We start from the raw sequence: 17,821 nt of genomic DNA on the forward strand, positions 1-17,821 counted from the left end.
CCTTGATTTCAACTTCTGGCCTCCAGAACTGGGAGGAAATAAATGTCGGCTTCTTAAGCCCCCAGTCTGTGTTCCTCTGTGACAGCAGCCCTGGGACGCTCAGCCACCCTCCGTCTCAGCCCGCCAGGGCCGCCTCGCAGCCCGTTTGCCTTCAGGTGACCTGTTACCCCGTGTCTCCAGGCCCAAGGCTGGCCTTCGCCCACCGCCCCTCGAGGCTGGCCCTCCGGCTCCCCTCCCAAGGGGCTCTGCAGCATCTCCTCCCTCTGGTTAGACTGCGCCTCCACCCCCCACCCAGGGGCCCTGGCGCCTGGCGCTGGGCGGGAGCCTCCTCTCTGCACCCTCCCTGGACGAGTGATTTCAACCCCACAAACCCCCACAGCTCTGAAACTGAACTCACCTGCCTGCAACCCAGACCCCCCACCTTCTCTGTTCCCAGCTTTGTTATCTGCGCTTGAAAGCATGGAGCCACCTTTGACTCCCTTCACAGTCCACTTTCCATCAAAATCACTTAAATTCCTCGTTAATTGAGTACTGACTCTCGGGCCCTGTATGGCTTTGGTCATGATGTCCAGGTAGCAATATCTTCAAAATGTGTCCAGCAGGCCTTTTTTCTGATGCCTCTGAAACTGGTTCTGAATTTCCTTGCTTATGACACAATCTAGAGCTACTTGGGTAGCTCTCACCCACATTTGCCTGGGAGGTCTTTGTAGCAGTCGGGGTAGCTCCGAGCAGGTGGCTTATGAGCAAAAGCCTCGGCTTCCCAGGGCTTACAGAGCAAGGCCTGAACTCAGCAGGGCAACACACCCACTCAGCCTGGGTGCCAGGCTCTTCCGGGCAGGCCACGTGTCCTGCCCGGCCTTGCCTCTCTGTTGGATCTCTCCACTCACCCAACCTTCAGGCAAAATGCTCCCCATTCTTTCTTGCTGTCCTTTGTTTTATCCTCGTCCTGGAATGCTAGCTCCTCCCTGCTACCACTTGACAAAACTACCCATTCTTCAAAGCCTGTCTCTTCCACAGCGTCCATGCCCCCTTACCGTGAGGCATATTCCTGCTCTGGCAGAAGTATAATTGGAGCCACACATGCGATTAACAATTTTCTAGCTGCCACGTTAAGAAAACCAAAACAAATGGGGGGAAATTAATTTTATTAATGTATTTTATTTAACCCAGTATAGGCAAGTGGTTGTCATTCCAATGTGTAATCAGTATGAAAATTACTGAGCTATTTTACATTCCTTTTTTTTTTTTTGTACCAAGTTTTGGAATTGGTATGTTCACTTTCAGTTTGAACTCCCAGCTTTCAGGTGCTCGATCGCCACTGTGGCTCATTGCTGGCTGCTGTACTCATTCCCGGCCTCCACGATAAAGTGAATGTCACAGTAAAGCGAGTCACACAAATTTCTGGGTTCCCCAGTGCATATGAAAGTTACAGTTACACTATCCCGTAGTTTATTAAGTGTGCAATAGCATTATCTCTGAAAAAAACAACGTGTATACCTTAATTAAAATGTGACAAAGTCAGCACGTGCTGTGGGAAGAATGGCCCGAGAGACTTGCTTGGAACAGGGATGCCACAAACCTTCACGTTGTAAAAACACCGTCTCAGCGACGCGCAGGGCAGCGCGGGTCTAGGCCCTCCCTGCACGAGCTCAGCCTGTCGCTGCTTCGGCACGTGGGTGTTTTGTGCTTAAGATCATAGCCTCTTGAGGGCAAGGTGTATGTTTTCAGTGGCGTGACCTCCACAGCCCCTGCCTCAAGGAGCTGTTTATTAAAAACGGGTGAATTAAAGTTAACTGAAAGAACTTGCTGGTGAATCAGTCGTCTGGTGTCGTCTCCTTCACGTTTACGGTTCTTCACTGTCGTTTCACGACTTGAAGTAGTCCTCTCTGCTGGGTTATCTTGGGTGTTTGCCCAGCTTCTTCTCCTGCGTTTTATTTATTTGCTTGTCTTTTTCCTGTGAGGCAGGGATGAGTTCACCCCTCAGCCCCCACCCCCCATGCTGCCTACTAGGAACGGTCCTTCCCGGCAGGGGGGACGGTGGAACTGACCACAAAGGCTGTATGCCATCTGTGTTTCCCACACCTTCTGGGGAGAGTCCCCTGGGGTGCCTGTTAGGGCGAGACCTCGCTGGGCCTCCCCCGAGGCAGCCTGAGTAAGGAGCTCAGCCTTTTTTTAATATATATATTTTTTGGAACCAAAGTCACTTACTTTTTTTTTTTTAAGATTTATTTTTATTTATTTCTCTTTCTCTCCCCTGCCCCCGCCACTTGTCTGTTCTCTGTGTCCATTCGCTGTGTGTTCTTCTGTGTCCGCTTGTATTCTCATTGCCACTGAGAATCTGTGTCTCTTTTGGTTGCGTTATCTTGCTGCGTCAACTCTCCGTGTGTGTGGCACCACTCCTGGGCGGGCTGTGCTTTTTTCGCGCAGGGCGGCTCTCCTTGTGGGGTGCACTCCTTGTGTGTGGGGCTCCCCTACGTGGGGGACACCCCTGCGTGGCATGGGACTCCCTGTGCATGGCAGCACTGCACGTGGGCCAGCTCACCACACGGACCTGGGTTTGAACCCTGGACTTCCCATATGGTAGGCGGACGCTCTGTGAGTTGAGCTACATCTGGTTCCCAGGAGCTCAGCCTTTTGACAAACTCCAGGTGATTTCTGTCTTCCGGCTGCTGTGGGAAACACTAGTCAACTTCCTGGTAGGTCCGAGATGGAGCAGGGCTCTGGGCTCTGGGCTGCATCGTCCTTAACTTGCCACGTGGGCTGGAGCGAGGGGGTGGGGTGGGCTGGGAGCCAGCAGGGGAGCTGGGAGGGCTCCCTAAGGGCACCCCTGAGCCCCGGGGCTTATGAAAGGACAGGTTGCGCCGGTGCCAGCGCAGGTGATGTGGGCTATGGGTGGAAGGCTCTTTGTCTCTTCAGAGATAACTAAGTTGTTTGACTTGTGGGTGTGGAACGGTAAGAGGCTGCAGTCCTGCTCTTAGGGACCAGCAGCGGCTCCAGTCCCAGGAAATGTTTAACAATGCGAGGGCTATAAACTTTAAGTATTTAGGGGAAATGCAAAAACCAAATATGCTAAAGGCTTATCTAGAATGTCTGGAGTCCATGCTAAAAGCTTACCTAAGATGTGGAAGATATATGCTAATTGAAGCCTATTGAGAACTGAAACAAAGGGACCATTTGGCCTTTCCTCTCTGTATAAAAGACGTTTGAAAATCTTGTTCGGGGCTCGGGATTCAAACTGAAAGCTCCCGAGTCCGGCCGACCGTCAATAAACCATTTTTCCTTCTCAAAATCATTCCTGAGTCCTGGCCTCTCTATTCTCAAATAATTAAACTTCTCTTAAATTCCACAACATTTTTGGCGACTCTGGTGGGACTACAAATGAAGGCCAGAGACGGTAGCATTTTGCTGCCCCTTCCAAATCCCCGAGGAAGCCGGGAGGACTCGGGTGAACCCCAAATCTGGGCGCCCCTGGATTAAATTTAATCCAGAAAAGATGTGGGCTCCACCAGAATCTTCCCGACAAAATCGAGGGGCAATGGAAGGTCTGAAGAGAAAGATTCTGGGAACGAAAAAGAACTCCGAACATGGAAGAAGGTAAGACTCCCCGGGTGAGCACAGTCTGGAAGGCCTTAGCTTTAATTGCTAGGAAGGGGAGGCTGATCACCTCCCGAGAGAACCCTAGTAGCCCCAGAAGGCTGGGGGGAAGCCGTTCTCTCTAGGCTTGGGAAAAGGAGGAAAACCGGGAAAAGCCCTGGTGTTTTGGGTTTGTCTAACTGCATGTTAGAATCTGGTACTGGTCTTATATCCACTAAAGGAGTGGAGTCTCGATTTTAATAGGAAGGGCTATTTATAGGTTCAAGTCCTAATGTCCTGGAAATTGGTCTAGATTAAGGGAAACAAAACTTGGTTACAGGAAAATGGATCGGCTTTTCTGGTGGAGCTTGGTCTGGGTGTAAAGTTTAAACAGTGGAAAAGTCTAGCTGAAATCTTTTGTTATGGTGCTAAATTGTGAATGAATTCGCTTTATACCAAATGTTAAGTGTTCTGAGGTTTGTGATGGCTGTGGGGGCAGCCATGGTGAAAATAAATATATAAACTTGTGGGTCAGATTAGTGACCTTTGTGCTTCTGTCTGTGTCAGCTCAAGGCTAGTGTTGGAGTTGTATCCTTATGTAGAGTGGAATTACAGCTGAGCTGGAGCCCTCCCTTGCCATTGGCAAGGGGGTGAAATGATTCTGGGGCAAAAGCTGAGGAGTCTGGATATTTGTGGAGTCTAGATGTTTGTGCATGCTCTGCTGTCTTGTCTCTGGTCTGGCCCTTTGCCGGGGCTTGGAGGCCATCTGTGTCCGCGCCAAGCACCCAAGTCTGTTGGGAATGTCCCAGTCAGGGCGGCTGGGTTCCTGGGAGAGTTGCCAAATTTGAGTAGGTTCTGTCTGCCCATTTTGGCTGAAAGCTGGAAAGGGGGGAGCGGCTTGCCCCTTTCCAGTGAGTCCACCCTTCTATTCATAAGCTGCATTCCTGTTTGTTGTGCACCCGACTGCCTGGAAGGGGGGGAAGTGAAGGAGGTGAAAAGCAGAATCAGAATAAATGCAGTAAAGTTCCCTCCTTAGGGTGTCAAAGCCAAAATACGTTTGCATTCTGCTCAGGTTCTTAGAAGGTATTGTAGTAACCTTAAGTAAGAGAATGTGTTCTGTGAAGGTAAAATTTGTCTTAAGGGTATAAATAATTATAAAAGTTTTACAAAGCATTGTTTAAGGTATTTAAGTGGCTAATTGCAGAAAGTCATTATTTAACAAAACTGAATTGATAAATAATAATAATAAAAGGCAATTTTATAACAAACTTATTCGGCAGCCAATCTCCCCTGCCAACTTGCTTCCAAAAAAAAAAAAAAAACTGTTTCTGGTATTACATGCTACTAAGTATTTAAAGTGAAGAAAAGTTCATTATTTTAACAAACTTGTTTAGTATTAATGGCAATTATATGTTGTAAGAAGTTTGCCTGGTAACTTAGTATGTGGGATATATGGAATGTGTTTTTATTGTTAAGGCAACAGAAGATGATTTTGTCCTAAGATAAAATGATTGATTATTGGAAAGAGTAGAGTGTGGGACAGAACCTGAATGAATACTGAAAGTGTAGAAGGTTTGTGGAAGGGAAATTTTTATGATTAAATTGAGTAAGATCAATATACAAAGAAAATATTTTATCAATAGCTTCTTGTGCTTTAACCTCATCATATCCTCAATGTTTGAAGAAGAGTCTTACCTCTTTTAAAAGAACATTTTATGTTCTAGAAATCAAATCCTGAAAAGTAGCCTTTTATTTCAAACTAACTGCAAGAGATTTATTCTTTTACTTTAAAGGAAAAATTAAAGTAATGGTTAAGTTCATTTAATATGTTATAAGTTGAATGAAAGGTATTTAAAGGTGTTATAAAATTAATAGGTTTTAAAAAAATTAATAAAAACTGTAACTAAGAGTTAAAATCATTTATAAATGCATTGATATTATAAAACAGTGGAAAGACAATAACTGAGATTATAGCTGGGTGAATTTAGCCTGAAACTATTATTTAAGTGTAAATTCTACACTAACCTTTCCTTTGTTTATGGTTACTTCAAGCCTAACCTCACCCTTTGCCTTTGCCTATGGTTATTTCATAATTGAGAAGAGCTGGGACATCACTGTCTCCTCTCCTGGTATTAGTAACCCTTTCTCTCATGAATTCAAGTGTACACTAAATAAATTGCTGCCTGATAGAATAAGGTTAAATGGCCACTGGAGTTTTATTATCTCCAAAACCAAAAAGGGGGGTGGAGGGGGAGAAGTCTCCTGCCTTGACGGTCAGTGTTCCTAAGAGTGGCAATTCATGAGAGAAAGCAGTCTGTCTCCCTGAGGCTTCAAATAGCCTCAGTAAATATATATAGAATTAATCTTGTTGCTTATCCAAAATTCTGCTAATTTCAAAGTAAAATATAAAGTTCTAAAACAAAATGGTGCTAAGGCATTGAGAACATTTTGGTTATTACAATCCATTAAGTAAGAAAGAAAATTCTTGTGGTAAACTGCATGGTCATAGTGCAAATTAAGAAGAGTTTCAAAAGTCTTTGAAAAGTTTAAAGTAACTAAAGTCATGTTGTTGTGTCAAACTATTCATGTCTGCCTATTTGCTCAAATTGTTGAGGTTAAATATGCAGTTATATAAGTAATATGTATTTCTGGACCCCTAATTAATTAAGCTAAACAGTATATAAAATAATGCAAATTACAAGTAATATCAATGAGTTGTGTTTGTGTCTAACTCCTTGTGTCTGCCCATTTTTAAAAAAATGCTCAATGTATGCCTTCATACATCAGGATAATATCAAATTAACAAATAAAAATTCTTAAAAGAGGTCTATTCAAATTGTTAAAAATTAAATATGCAGTTATATTTATAAATATTCTTAAAGCCCAAATTAAACTAAGCAGGATGAAAAAGTCATAGAAATCTGATTATGGAAACAATTGGGAAAGGGCCTCCTCTTTGCAAGAGCTTTTAAGGCAAGACTAGGTGTGGTAGATTAAACCTATCTACTAGGCTAGGGAATTAAGAATCAGTTTGCCTGGTAATTTCCCAGTTTAAACCTTTGTCAGCCATAAATTGCAAAAAAAAAAAAAAAACACACAAAGATTAGGTTAATTTTCACATAAGAAAAATGTTGATGTAACCTGGCGGCCTGCTGCCTCAGTCTCCCACTCCCGGGTTGGACAGCAGTGGAGGTGACCAGTTTAGGCCAGTCCTATGGGCAGTGGAAGGATGCCCAAGAAGGAGCTAACTAAGTCGGTGCCATTTCAGCACTAAATTCTATTCCTTATTTGAAAAAGGGGGGAGCAGGTAAAAAGTAAAATGGTTGGAATGTGATAGAGGAAGCAGTTAAATCAAACTTTTGCGTGGGAAAGTTAAATCTCAGATAAGCTGTAACTTCTGAAGTATCCAATCTATGGAAAAACAGTAAGAGCTTGCATGCTAGGCTTAGGGGTATAAATTGTGTCATTTTTCTTTGTTCGTGGCACCAGCCATATCTGGCTCTGCACCCCTTCTTGCAAGATTGAGAATAAATTATTTTCTTCTCCACAATCTGGTGAGCCTTAATTCTTCCAGAAGATTTCTTTCCAACGAAATAAAGGTAATTAGTGGCTCTATTAACAAATTTCAGTAAGTAAAGGAAAGTCCATAAAAACTATGGAGAGATCTTTCCTGGGTTATGATTTAAAAAAAATTAAGTAATTGTGTAATGTGTTTTAAAACCTGGCAGTCAGTATGCATGTGTTTTTAAAACCTGGTAGTCAGTTATGCTTTTAAATTAATAATTTTCATAACTTAAAGAAAAGAAGTTTTTAGCTTCCTGTAAGGGAAAAAGAGAACATTCCTTGCATAAACTATTATGGTTTCAATTTTATTTAACTTGAGTGTAATCTCCCATAGTTAATTTATAAACTGAATTAACATTATGTACGAAATCTTTAGAGTAATGAAAATTGTAAGTTCACATTGGTGAAATTAGGCTAAAGGAAAAAGATTGTAGATATGCTCTCTTAAATAAAGAGTAAATTTCTTTCATTGGTAATTGTAATTTAGTAAGTTTATTTAAACATGAGGTGTCTAGTCAATGCGGTTATAGTCAATTATAAAGAGTTTGTAAAACATCTTCCAAACTGAAAATGTTTAAATAATTCTAGTTGTAGAAGTCATTGTTAACTAAAGAAACTTAGATTGGTATTGGTAGCAGAAATAACTTCATGATAATAAACCTGTCTGAAGGCCACTGCAAAATACACATTTAAGTAAATGGTAATAAAAAGTTGTCTTGATTCTATTGGAAATATTCTGTTTTCATTCTAACAATGAAAAATAATATTTTTCCTCTATTACTAAAGTAAAGTACCTACTGTTATCTTCATAGTAAAATTGTGTAAGTAAATAGTCATTTGATGTATGTATTGCGTTAAGTTGTTTAAAATATATATAAAACAAGGAATAAACTTTAACATTGTCAAACTCTTGTGCATTCGAACCAGGCCTTGTATACATTACAGGTGGCCTCTCCATGTGAGTTATTGGCTAAGCTGGTCACTGACCCCTCAATTAAAAATATGTGCTATATCAGTCTCTGGTTCTGCTCCTGAAGTCGATGGAAACTATATTGCAGTTTCAAGCTCCTGCAGCCAATAATGACTCGGTACAGCCAAGTGTACAATGGATATCGCCTCCAGACTGGCACTGTTCCATGGTGCCAGAGAGCACTATGCACCAGGCTAGTGGAATACTGGAAAACCTCTGGAATACTGGAAGGATGCTGCAACTTGCTCACTGTGTTGAAGAACATGCTAAGTGGAGCCATGATACCAGGACACTGTAAGTAAAACTTAAACACAGTTGGCATTATGGCCTGCTCTCATGGAGAGATAACATGTAAAGTATTACAAACCCGAAACTCAAAACTAATAATGGCAACTCTGAATCCTTATGCATTAAGTAATACATTAGTTAGTATTAAGTGCTGTACTTTTATCCTGTACTAAATATATGCCTAATAATTGTAATGTTACCTTTTCTATTTTGGATCAAGTGCAGAAGTATATTAGACATGTTAAATTCCTGGTAAAATCATTTTCTAAACAGTTAATAACATGTCTATAGAATAAGGTGGCAGTCTCAGCCAGTCTCAGTCAGCTTCCATATTCTGCTGTACTCTGCTGTGTAGCAAAAGTGAGGCTTGCTTGCTGATGGTGAGTCACCTATTGAACAAGTCAAAATTGCTAGAAATTGTACAATGAAAACCAAGGTGTAAAAATCTTTATTCTGTAGTTCTGATCACTCCCACAGGTGAAAACTAAGAGTATTTCCAAATTAGTGTTCTAATCCTGAGTGAAGCCAGTTGCCCAAGGAGTACCAGTTCACCAGGAGCATCTGACAGAGCGAATGAGTGTCAATCATTGAACAGCTTGGAATGTGTCTTCAGACAAAGCTAAGTAAGTGTCTGTTGCAATTTCTCTCTAAAGATGGATAACTTAAAAAAAGAATATATATGCTGTTCCCACCAGCTTTTAAGGAATGCCATCTTTATAGGCACCTAACCTTGTCTACCTCTGTAATCCAATGTGTCCTCTTTTAAAAACAGGTATTCCAAAATTTTAATTAAGTTTGTTTCTTTCAGAGTGAACATCTTATTAACCATATGAAAACTTCATCCAACTTCGTACAGAATGCCAGATCCATCTTCCTCCAGTTAGAATAAATTAAAGAGTTTTACACCTTATTAGGCAATGACTACAGCCCATGGCCAGCAGGAAGCAGTTACAGAAAAGAGATCGTCTCCCTTCAGCACCCCTTTTAAATTAAAGGTGTAAACTCTTTAAGAGTAAAATAAAAGTAATAGATGGATCTGGAACCTGACTGGAAATCCACGTGAGTGCCAGTGGCAGCAGAATAACTGCGGGAGGCCCCTGCCCAAGATTCTGCTGTCCAGAATGAAAAGTTCTAAAACTTCTAAAAACGGTCCTGGATGCTGTACTAAAGACTGATAAATAATCAGTCAAGACAACAAACAGCCATCCACCTCATAGCTCCAACAATAATTATGCCAAAGCTTAGCAAGTAAACTTTGACAAAGGGGGGGAATGATGTGGGCTATGGGTGGAAGGCTCTTTGTCTCTTCAGAGATAACTAAGTTGTTTGACTTGTGGGTGTGGAACGGTAAGAGGCTGCAGTCCTGCTCTTAGGGACCAGCAGCGGCTCCAGTCCCAGGAAATGTTTAACAATGCGAGGGCTATAAACTTTAAGTATTTAGGGGAAATGCAAAAACCAAATACGCTAAAGGCTTATCTAGAATGTCTGGAGTCCATGCTAAAAGCTTACCTAAGATGTGGAAGATATATGCTAATTGAAGCCTATTGAGAACTGAAACAAAGGGACCATTTGGCCTTTCCTCTCTGTATAAAAGACGTTTGAAAATCTTGTTCGGGGCTCGGGATTCAAACTGAAAGCTCCTGAGTCCGGCCGACCGTCAATAAACCATTTTTCCTTCTCAAAATCATTCCTGAGTCCTGGCCTCTCTATACTCAAATAATTGAACTTCTCTTAAATTCCACAACACAGGCTTGCGCAGATTGCCCTGGTGCTAACCTGTCACCCAGCTGGGCCACTGAAGCGCGCTGGCTGCGCCAGGCCTGCCTCTTGCCCAACTCGGGCTTGTGTGTGTGTGCAAGTGGGGCACAGGGCTGCTCGCGTCTTAAAAAGAGTCTAGCACGGTGATCCTGCCCAAGTGAATTTCCCGAGTGAGAACTGCTTCTGGTGATGGCGAGACTCCTGAACCCCTTCCCCTTGCCTTTCTCGGGGTGCGGAAAGAGGCGGTGACCAGCCGGGGCCTTGCCTAAACCCTGCTGAGCTGCAGGGGCGGCCACCCTCCCCTTCTCCCCGAACGTGGTCTACGGGGTCGGCGGGGCCCTGAGCCCTGGACTGGCTTCTGGCCGGTTCTGCCTTCTGGCCTCCTCCCAGATCGGGTGCTTGGCCGGGGAGCCGGGCAAACGCTCCAGGCTCGGGCTTCGGGACGCGCTCCTGGCGGCTGCCGCCCTCCCCGAGCCCAGGCTGGTGGCCAGCTGTGTGTGGTAGGGGCACGCTCGCCATCGCACCGGCCCCTTATCGTCAGACCTTCTCCGACTCTGGGGACCGATGTGCCAGGGTTGCATGCCTCTCCTTGCCTTGCCCCCTCTCCCCCCTGGCAGACCTTGAACTGATCACATCAGGGCAGGAACCGGGAGGGGTCCCTGGAGGGCTCCAGGGCTGCGACCTTCGCACCTTAAACCCCCAACGCTTTGAGAGGAGGCTGTTATCCCTGCCAGACCCTCACCCTCGAGGAAACAGGCTCAGAGAGGCTGGAGGGCTTGCTGGGTTTCAAATCGAGGGCCCCGACCCTGCCCTAGCAGTAGCAGCCACGGCCACGGTGGGGCCGTGCCCGGGGCTCTGCTCTGCTCCCCCCGCGGGTGGCTCAGGAGCCCCCTGCTGAGCCCACCTATGCTCTTTAGTCCGCTTGCCTCTGTCTGCAAGAGGGCAGGGCGCTGGGGGCCAGGGTCACGGGGGATGCGCCCTCCTGCATCCACTGGGGCCAAGGAGGGGCAGTGTGTTAGTGCCAGGCCGGACATTGGTCCTGGGACCCCCACGTGAGGCTGACCTGCCCTCCTGTCCTAGGGGCGGCCTCGCACACCGAGGCCTGCTCAGCCGGACCACGGTGGAGAGGCAGGGTTCAGACCCCTGGCCGAGCCCTTAGCCTTGGACCGCGGGTCAGCCACGCCGGCCCGCTCGGCCACCTCAGGCCCCTCCGTGCTGGAGGCCGCCCGCCTTCCTCCTGGGCCTCTGCTGCTCCTTGCCTGTGATTTTACTTTTACTTTTCCCAGGAAAATCTTTTGACCCTTCCTGCCCCAGTCCTGGTGCTCTTTCCAGGTCCATACCCGCAGCTTCTCCCACAACAGCGCGTCCCTCTGGCTGGGGTGGGGTGGGGGGGCTCCTCGCTGGGGGGCTCCTCACAGGTTCCAGCAAGTTTCTTAAGCCATCTCCCATCCTGCTTTGACTGGCTCTCGTTGCCCAGAGGCGCTGGGATTTCTAGGGTGGGGGTGGGCCGGAAATCCTGTTCGGGTGGGAGATGGGCAGATAGAGATCTTTGAACTGACTCTCCCCCGGAGTGATGATAACGAGCAGAAAAATTGCCCCCGAGCTGAGAGGTGCAGGAAGTGGCGAAAGAGGTCTGGACAATAATTAGTGTATCCGCTTGGGGGGCCACAGAGCACTCTTGCTTCTGTTTTTTCAAATTTCTTTGGATGTAGGAAACCTACTTAACTTCTCTTCTGCTTAAAGAGGACCCAGAGGAGGCCGAGCCCCTGGAAGGAGGCCGAGCCCCGGGGAGGAGGCTGAGCCCCGGGGAGGACTGGCTGGGGACTGTACCTTGGTGTTGGCCTCCAGGTAGTTGTACAGCACGTTGATGGAGATGGTCAGGTCGCCGTTGTTGAAAGGGTATGGCCTGTTCCAGCCCTGGGCTCCAAACTTGCGCCTCTCGGCCACCACGGCGTGGAAGTAGCACAGTGCGAAGAGGATGCACTTGAACTCGACTTCTTTGGAGCACATCTCCAGGGTGTCCTAGGAGAGACGTGGTCCTGGGGTCAGATGCTAGTTGGAAAGGCAGCTCTGGACACGGGGACGCCTCCAGGGGGCCCGGGCGAGGGGGGCTAGGGACCCGCACCTCTGGCTGCCGCTGGCGGAGGCAGAGAATGATCTCTTTTTCTTTGTTTCTTTTGGAAATGTGGTTTTATGGCTTTTCAGTCTTTATTACAAGTCAAATTATTTACTCTGCTTCCTCATAAAATCTTTCCCAATACAGGACATCTCGGGACTTCTTTAATGAGAAATAACATTCCTTTGTAAGTATCGGCACCCACTGTCCTTACGTGCAAACACTACCCCCAACTCTACAGCAGTGGGTCAAGTTTTCCTATAAGGAGGAGGACGGGAGCCGAGGACTCTTGCTTTCAAACAAGGCTCCAGTTCCAAGCTTAGTCCTCCCGTCCTTGCGATTTGACTGTGTTGGTCCTTGCAGGGTGGGGGGCTTTGGAAACCCGCTGTGCCCCCCCCATTTGCCCAGCGGCTGGGCCGAAACCCCACGAAACCCGCAAAAGAGCATGTGCTTGGATTCACAGCAATGTCAAGTTGCTCTAAAATTTACCTGGGCCATCTCGATGTTTGTACTGACCTCATCGTGGGCCCCTGCTTGAGCACCTCAGCCCTCCAGCACCCTGTGTGCCCCCCACAGCGTCGTCATGTTCCTGGGAACGTTATCTGTGCCCCTCACTAGACGGTGGGCCCGTCGGGTGGGTTTGTTCATCCTTGTCTCCCCAGCACCTATAGCGCTCTGGTCACCCACAGTTGACGGTTTGAATAAAGTGGCGAGTGGCCCTTTAACATGTTTTTCTGCTTTCAGTTCTCTTTGACTTTCACACTCTGACACAGTTTTGTCCTTTAAAAGCTGGCTGGGAATTAAGAGTTGATGACAGGTATTTTCATATGGTTTTTTTTTTTTTGTATTAGATAAGTCAGTTGTAGAAATTATGCATTCATGGGGCAACGCACTCCTTGGGAATATCTTTGTAAGTTATTACAAGGGAATGCAGGGTTTCTTCCTCAAAGATGGTTTTAAGACTCCAGTGGGGGAAAGCAGATGTGGCTTAAGCAATTGGGGACCCCCTGCCACATGAGAGGTCCTAGGTTCAGTTTCCAGAGCCTCCTAAGAAAAAAGACCAGTAGACGCAGAGAGCACACAATGAACAGACATAGAGAGCGGGCAGTGAGTGCGAACAACAGGGTTGGGAGGGAATAAATAAATAAATCTTAAAAAATAAGAGCCAATGCCACCATCTATCTCCCAAGCCTCCTGACAGAAACCCGGGGTCTGTGTGTAAGGCTAGCGAGAGAGAAGGCTTCAAGGCTGCAGCTGGGGCTACAAGCTGTAAAGGTCTCACATGCCAGCCTGAGCAGCTTCTGGGATGACACAAGTGAGAAAACACGTGACCGATTATCCTTGTGCTAAAAAGAAGCACAGGTGCTAAAGGTTTGTTGATACTTCACATTGAGAACAGGAGATGTAAAAACCTGTATTTTATAAGGGATGGGGAAGAAAACCTATCTGAAAAATATTAATTATAGAAAGATGTTTAATCTTCTGTTTTATTTTTCAAGCACATACCAGGTTTGCAGGCTAAGAAGAATGCCTAGGAAGAGGCTTAGGAGAACTACCTAATTAAGAGAAACAAGCATCCTGTAGTTTGCCATACTGTCCTTATGTCATCAGCTTTAGTCTGTCGTCATTCATTCAACAAACACAGAGCAGTGTCGTGTTTACTTGGACAACGCTGCGATCACATTGGAGACTGCAACCCACTTAGTCCTCACGGCCTCCTCTGCACCCTCTCTGGACGGGGCGAGCAGCATTTCCCCAATGAACTGATAAAAATGACTTCTGCTTCACGTGTTAAGTAACAAATAGCCCACAGCACCTCAGCCGCATTGTGCACAGCATTTCAGGAAGGTCCTGGTTTGGTCGTGCAAGGTGCGTCTTGGGGGTGGTGCGGGTAGGGGCAGCCTGGGAGGAGGTGTCCCCAGAATGCCGAGCCTGAGCCTCCACTTCTCAGAGTCCTGAGAGTTGGACCGACTCATGGGGACCGATGCCTGGCAAACTCCTGAGAGGCCGATGACGAACGCGTGCGGCCGCTTCACTGGCTGTCCGTGGGATGCAGCCGTTCAAATGACCTCAGTTCGGCCGTCCAGGCCCCCCGCCCAGGAGGCCCAGTTAGCAAAGGGCGGTGGCGGGAAGGCCTTGTTGGAGGGTCCACCCGAGCCCTGGTGACGCCGCGGCCCTTGGGGGGAGCTGCACACTGTGAGCAGCTTAGCCGGGCCCGGGCTTGCCTTGGCTGGAGCTGGGCCACCCGCAGGTGCCCCCAGTGGGGTCGTGGCATCAGCCACATGGACGTCATCCGTTTACAAGCAGGAGGGAAGTCACGGCCAGGCTGGGTGACGGGCAGGCCTGGCTGCCCGCCGTGACTCGACTGGGGGTCGCCAGCTCACACCCGGGGTCAGCACGGCCCCCAAGGACAAGGGGACGTGCTGCCCTCCCCGTCCCAGCCCAACCTGCTGGGGAGCAGAGCCCGGTTTTCGCCAACTCCTTTTAAAATGTGAGAGTCTGTGTGTGAGCGTGTGTCCATGCGTGGAGTGTATATGTGTGCGTGTGTGCGTGTATGTGTGTATAAGGGTGTGAGCATATGTGTGTAAGTGTACATAAGGGTCTAGTGTGTGAGTCTGTGTGTGTATAATGGCGTGAGTGTATGTGAGTATGTGTGTATCAGGGTGTGTGTGTGTCTGTGAGTGAGCCTTGTGCGTGAGTGTGTGTGTGGTCTGCTCAGCTAAGCGGCCTTGGGATGCTTCCTAGGACGTCACTCTTGGAGGCCCCTCTAGCCTAGATTTCTGGAAGCACCTTCCTGCTTACAGGCTGCGGATCCTCTAGCTGAGTCCCCTGGTCCCTCTACCCGAGTCCCCTCCGTCCCTCTAGCCGAGTCCCCTCCGTCCCTCTAGCTGAGTCCCCTGGTCCCTCTAGGTGAGTCCCCTGGTCCCTCTAGCTGAGTCCCCTGGTCCCTCTACCCGAGTCCCCTGGTCCCTCTAGCTGAGTCCCCTCGGTACCTCTAGCTGAGTCCCCTCTGTCCCTCTAGCTGAGTCCCCTCCGTCCCTCTAGCTGAGTCCCCTGGTCCCTCTAGCTGAGTCCCCTGGTCCCTCTAACCGAGTCCCCTCCGTCCCTCTAGCCGAGTCCCCTGGTCCCTCTAGCTGAGTCCCCTGGTCCCTCTAGCCGAGTCCCCTCTGTCCCTCTAGCTGAGTCCCCTGGTCCCTCTAGTTGAGTCCCCTCCGTCCCTCTAGCTGAGTCCCCTGGTCCCTCTAGCCGAGTCCCCTCGGTCCCTCTAGCTGAGTCCCCTCGGTCCCTCTAGCTGAGTCCCCTCCGTCCCTCTAGCTGAGTCCCCTGGTCCCTCTAGCCGAGTCCCCTGGTCCCTCTAGCCGAGCCCCCTGGTCCCTCTAGCTGAGTCCCCTCAGTCCCTCTAGCTGAGTCCCCTGGTCCCTCTAGCTGAGTCCCCTCGGTCCCTCTAGCCGAGCCCCCTGGTCCCTCTAGCTGAGTCCCCTCGGTCCCTCTAGCTGAGTCCCCTCCGTCCCTCCTCCCGAGTCCCCTCGGTCCCTCTAGCTGAGTCCCCTCCATCCCTCTAGCTGAGTCCCCTGGTCCCTCTAGCTGAGTCCCCTGGTCCCTCTAGCTGAGTCCCCTCGGTCCCTCTGGCTGAGTCCCCTCCGTCCCTCTAGCTGAGTCCCCTCGGTCCCTCGAGCTGAGTCCCCCTGTGCGCGGCCGTTGAGGTCCCACGCCCCCTCACGACTGAGCTCAGTTTCCGTCTCCTCTGGGAAGCCTGGCCCCGCCTTCTCTGTTCCCCCAGCCATGGCGGCCCCCCGAGGCTGTGTTGGTAGGGTGGCGTTTGTCTCTCCCCCTGGAGCAGAAGCCTCAGGGCACCTCCTGGTCACCCACGGCCCCTCCTAGCGACCCAGAAGCCCCGCCCTGCGCCCGCTGAGCCCCGCGCCCGGGTGGGAGAGCGGCCGGCGGCCCCCCTACCTGCGTGAAGAGGTCCAAGGCCTTGTGCAGGTTGGCGTGCATGCCCGTGGGCGGCTCGTTGGTGATTTTGATGGCGTTCTCCAGGATGCCCTGGGGGATGATGTGCGCCTCGGGGCTGGGCGCCGGCTCGGCGCTCATGAACACGCGGTAGTCCTCGTGGCTGCCCAGGCTGTAGCGCTCCACCTTCTTGTCCAGCGTGCTCAGCCACCGGGCCACCAGGTGGATGTTCTGCCGCCGAGACCGGGGGTGAGCTGCCCGCGCGCCCCCTCCCCAGGGCGCCCCTCCCCGCCTGCGCCCGCTACCTAGCACCCGCCACCCACACTGAGCAGCGGGGCTGAGGCCCGGAGTGGACCCCAGCCTCCTGGGGCGTCCCCTGTGCCCTCCACCAGCACGAGGCAGAGTGTAGGCTCCCTTCTGCCCCCCGAAACCGACCCTCCCTCCTGTGAGGGCCGCGGGTCGAAAGAAATGCCCTGGACCAGGACGGACACTGGGGTTGAGGTGGGCTCCGTGTCGGGGCTGTGGAGGGCAGGGCAGGGGGAGGTGACGCGTGGGCTGTGGCGGGGAGGGACCTGGGAGAGGCCCAGAGGCCGAGGAAACCCAGAAAGCACCTTCTCTAAGCGAGGGGGGAGGAGGACGCTTTTGTCACCCCGGGGGCTTTTTTGTTCCATTTAGTTTTAGGGATACCCTGGGACAAACCCCGGAGTTTCCTTTACACCTTCGCCTGCGCTGACATAGCGCCCGCTCCCTGCAGGCGGGCTGGACGCTTCGGGGTGGGCTGTGTACCAGCGAGCGCCTGCCTTTGGTGGGTGGCGGCATTTTCACCCACATTTTTGAGTGTGAATCCTATGGGCTGATTTCTTTGGGCCTGTGGGCTCTCAGCCCACCAAGGCAGACCCCGTTCCCGTGGCGGTCTTGTAGGGAGGCGGCCCCTCCTTGGGGGTCCCGGGACCCCCGCGCACCTGCAGAATGACCCAGTGCCCTTGCTCCGCCGCCACGTCCAGGGCTTCCTCCGCCACCACCTCTTGTCCTTGCCCCAGAGACACATTGTGCAGTTTCCCATTGTCTATTGTAAATCCCAGTTTTTTGCCTGAAGGAAAGGAAAACAGGAAAAGCCCAGGGGTGGTTAAATGACAAAGATTGCGGCTGTGTGATCGACTGCCCGGAATTCTACACACCCTGTTTTTTTTTCCCCATTGTGGTAAAATACACGCACCATAAATGTTACATTTTAACCATGTTCAAGTGTCTCACTCAGCAGCATTCAGCCCAGTCACAATGTTGCGCAACTCACCTCTGTCTAGTGCCAGAACCCTTTCATAGCTGCACACGACAGCCCCCTACCGCCAGTCGCTCCCCACGCGCCCCCAGCCCGGGTCACCACCACCAACCTCTTCCTGAGTCTGTGGATTCGCGTCTTCTGCATGTTTCATACCAATGGATTCATACCATGTGTGGCCCTTTTTTTTTTTTTTAGGAAGCAGGGATTGAACCCAGGACCTTGTACATGGGAAGCAGGTGCTCCACACCTGAGCTACATCTGCTCCCCGACGTGTGGCCTTTTGTGTCCTGCTTAATGTTAGCAGCATGTTTTCAAGGTT

General features: G+C 49.4%; 1 protein-coding gene across 1 annotated transcript in view; it reads right to left on the bottom strand.

Moving 5' to 3' along the window:
* Nucleotides 1-17,821, bottom strand: part of DNAH17 (dynein axonemal heavy chain 17) — a 151,527-nt gene that overhangs the window by 5,940 nt on the left and 127,766 nt on the right. The window contains exons 73-75 of the mRNA XM_058284816.1: nucleotides 17,183-17,310; nucleotides 16,224-16,451; nucleotides 11,984-12,175 (exon numbers count right to left, since the gene is read on the bottom strand). Of these exons, the coding sequence (XP_058140799.1) occupies nucleotides 11,984-12,175; nucleotides 16,224-16,451; nucleotides 17,183-17,310 (548 nt within the window). The remainder of the gene's footprint in view (nucleotides 1-11,983; nucleotides 12,176-16,223; nucleotides 16,452-17,182; nucleotides 17,311-17,821) is intronic.

The sequence above is a fragment of the Dasypus novemcinctus genome, chromosome 21, assembly GCF_030445035.2.
Source record: "Dasypus novemcinctus isolate mDasNov1 chromosome 21, mDasNov1.1.hap2, whole genome shotgun sequence".
Taxonomy (NCBI): Eukaryota; Metazoa; Chordata; class Mammalia; order Cingulata; family Dasypodidae; genus Dasypus; species Dasypus novemcinctus.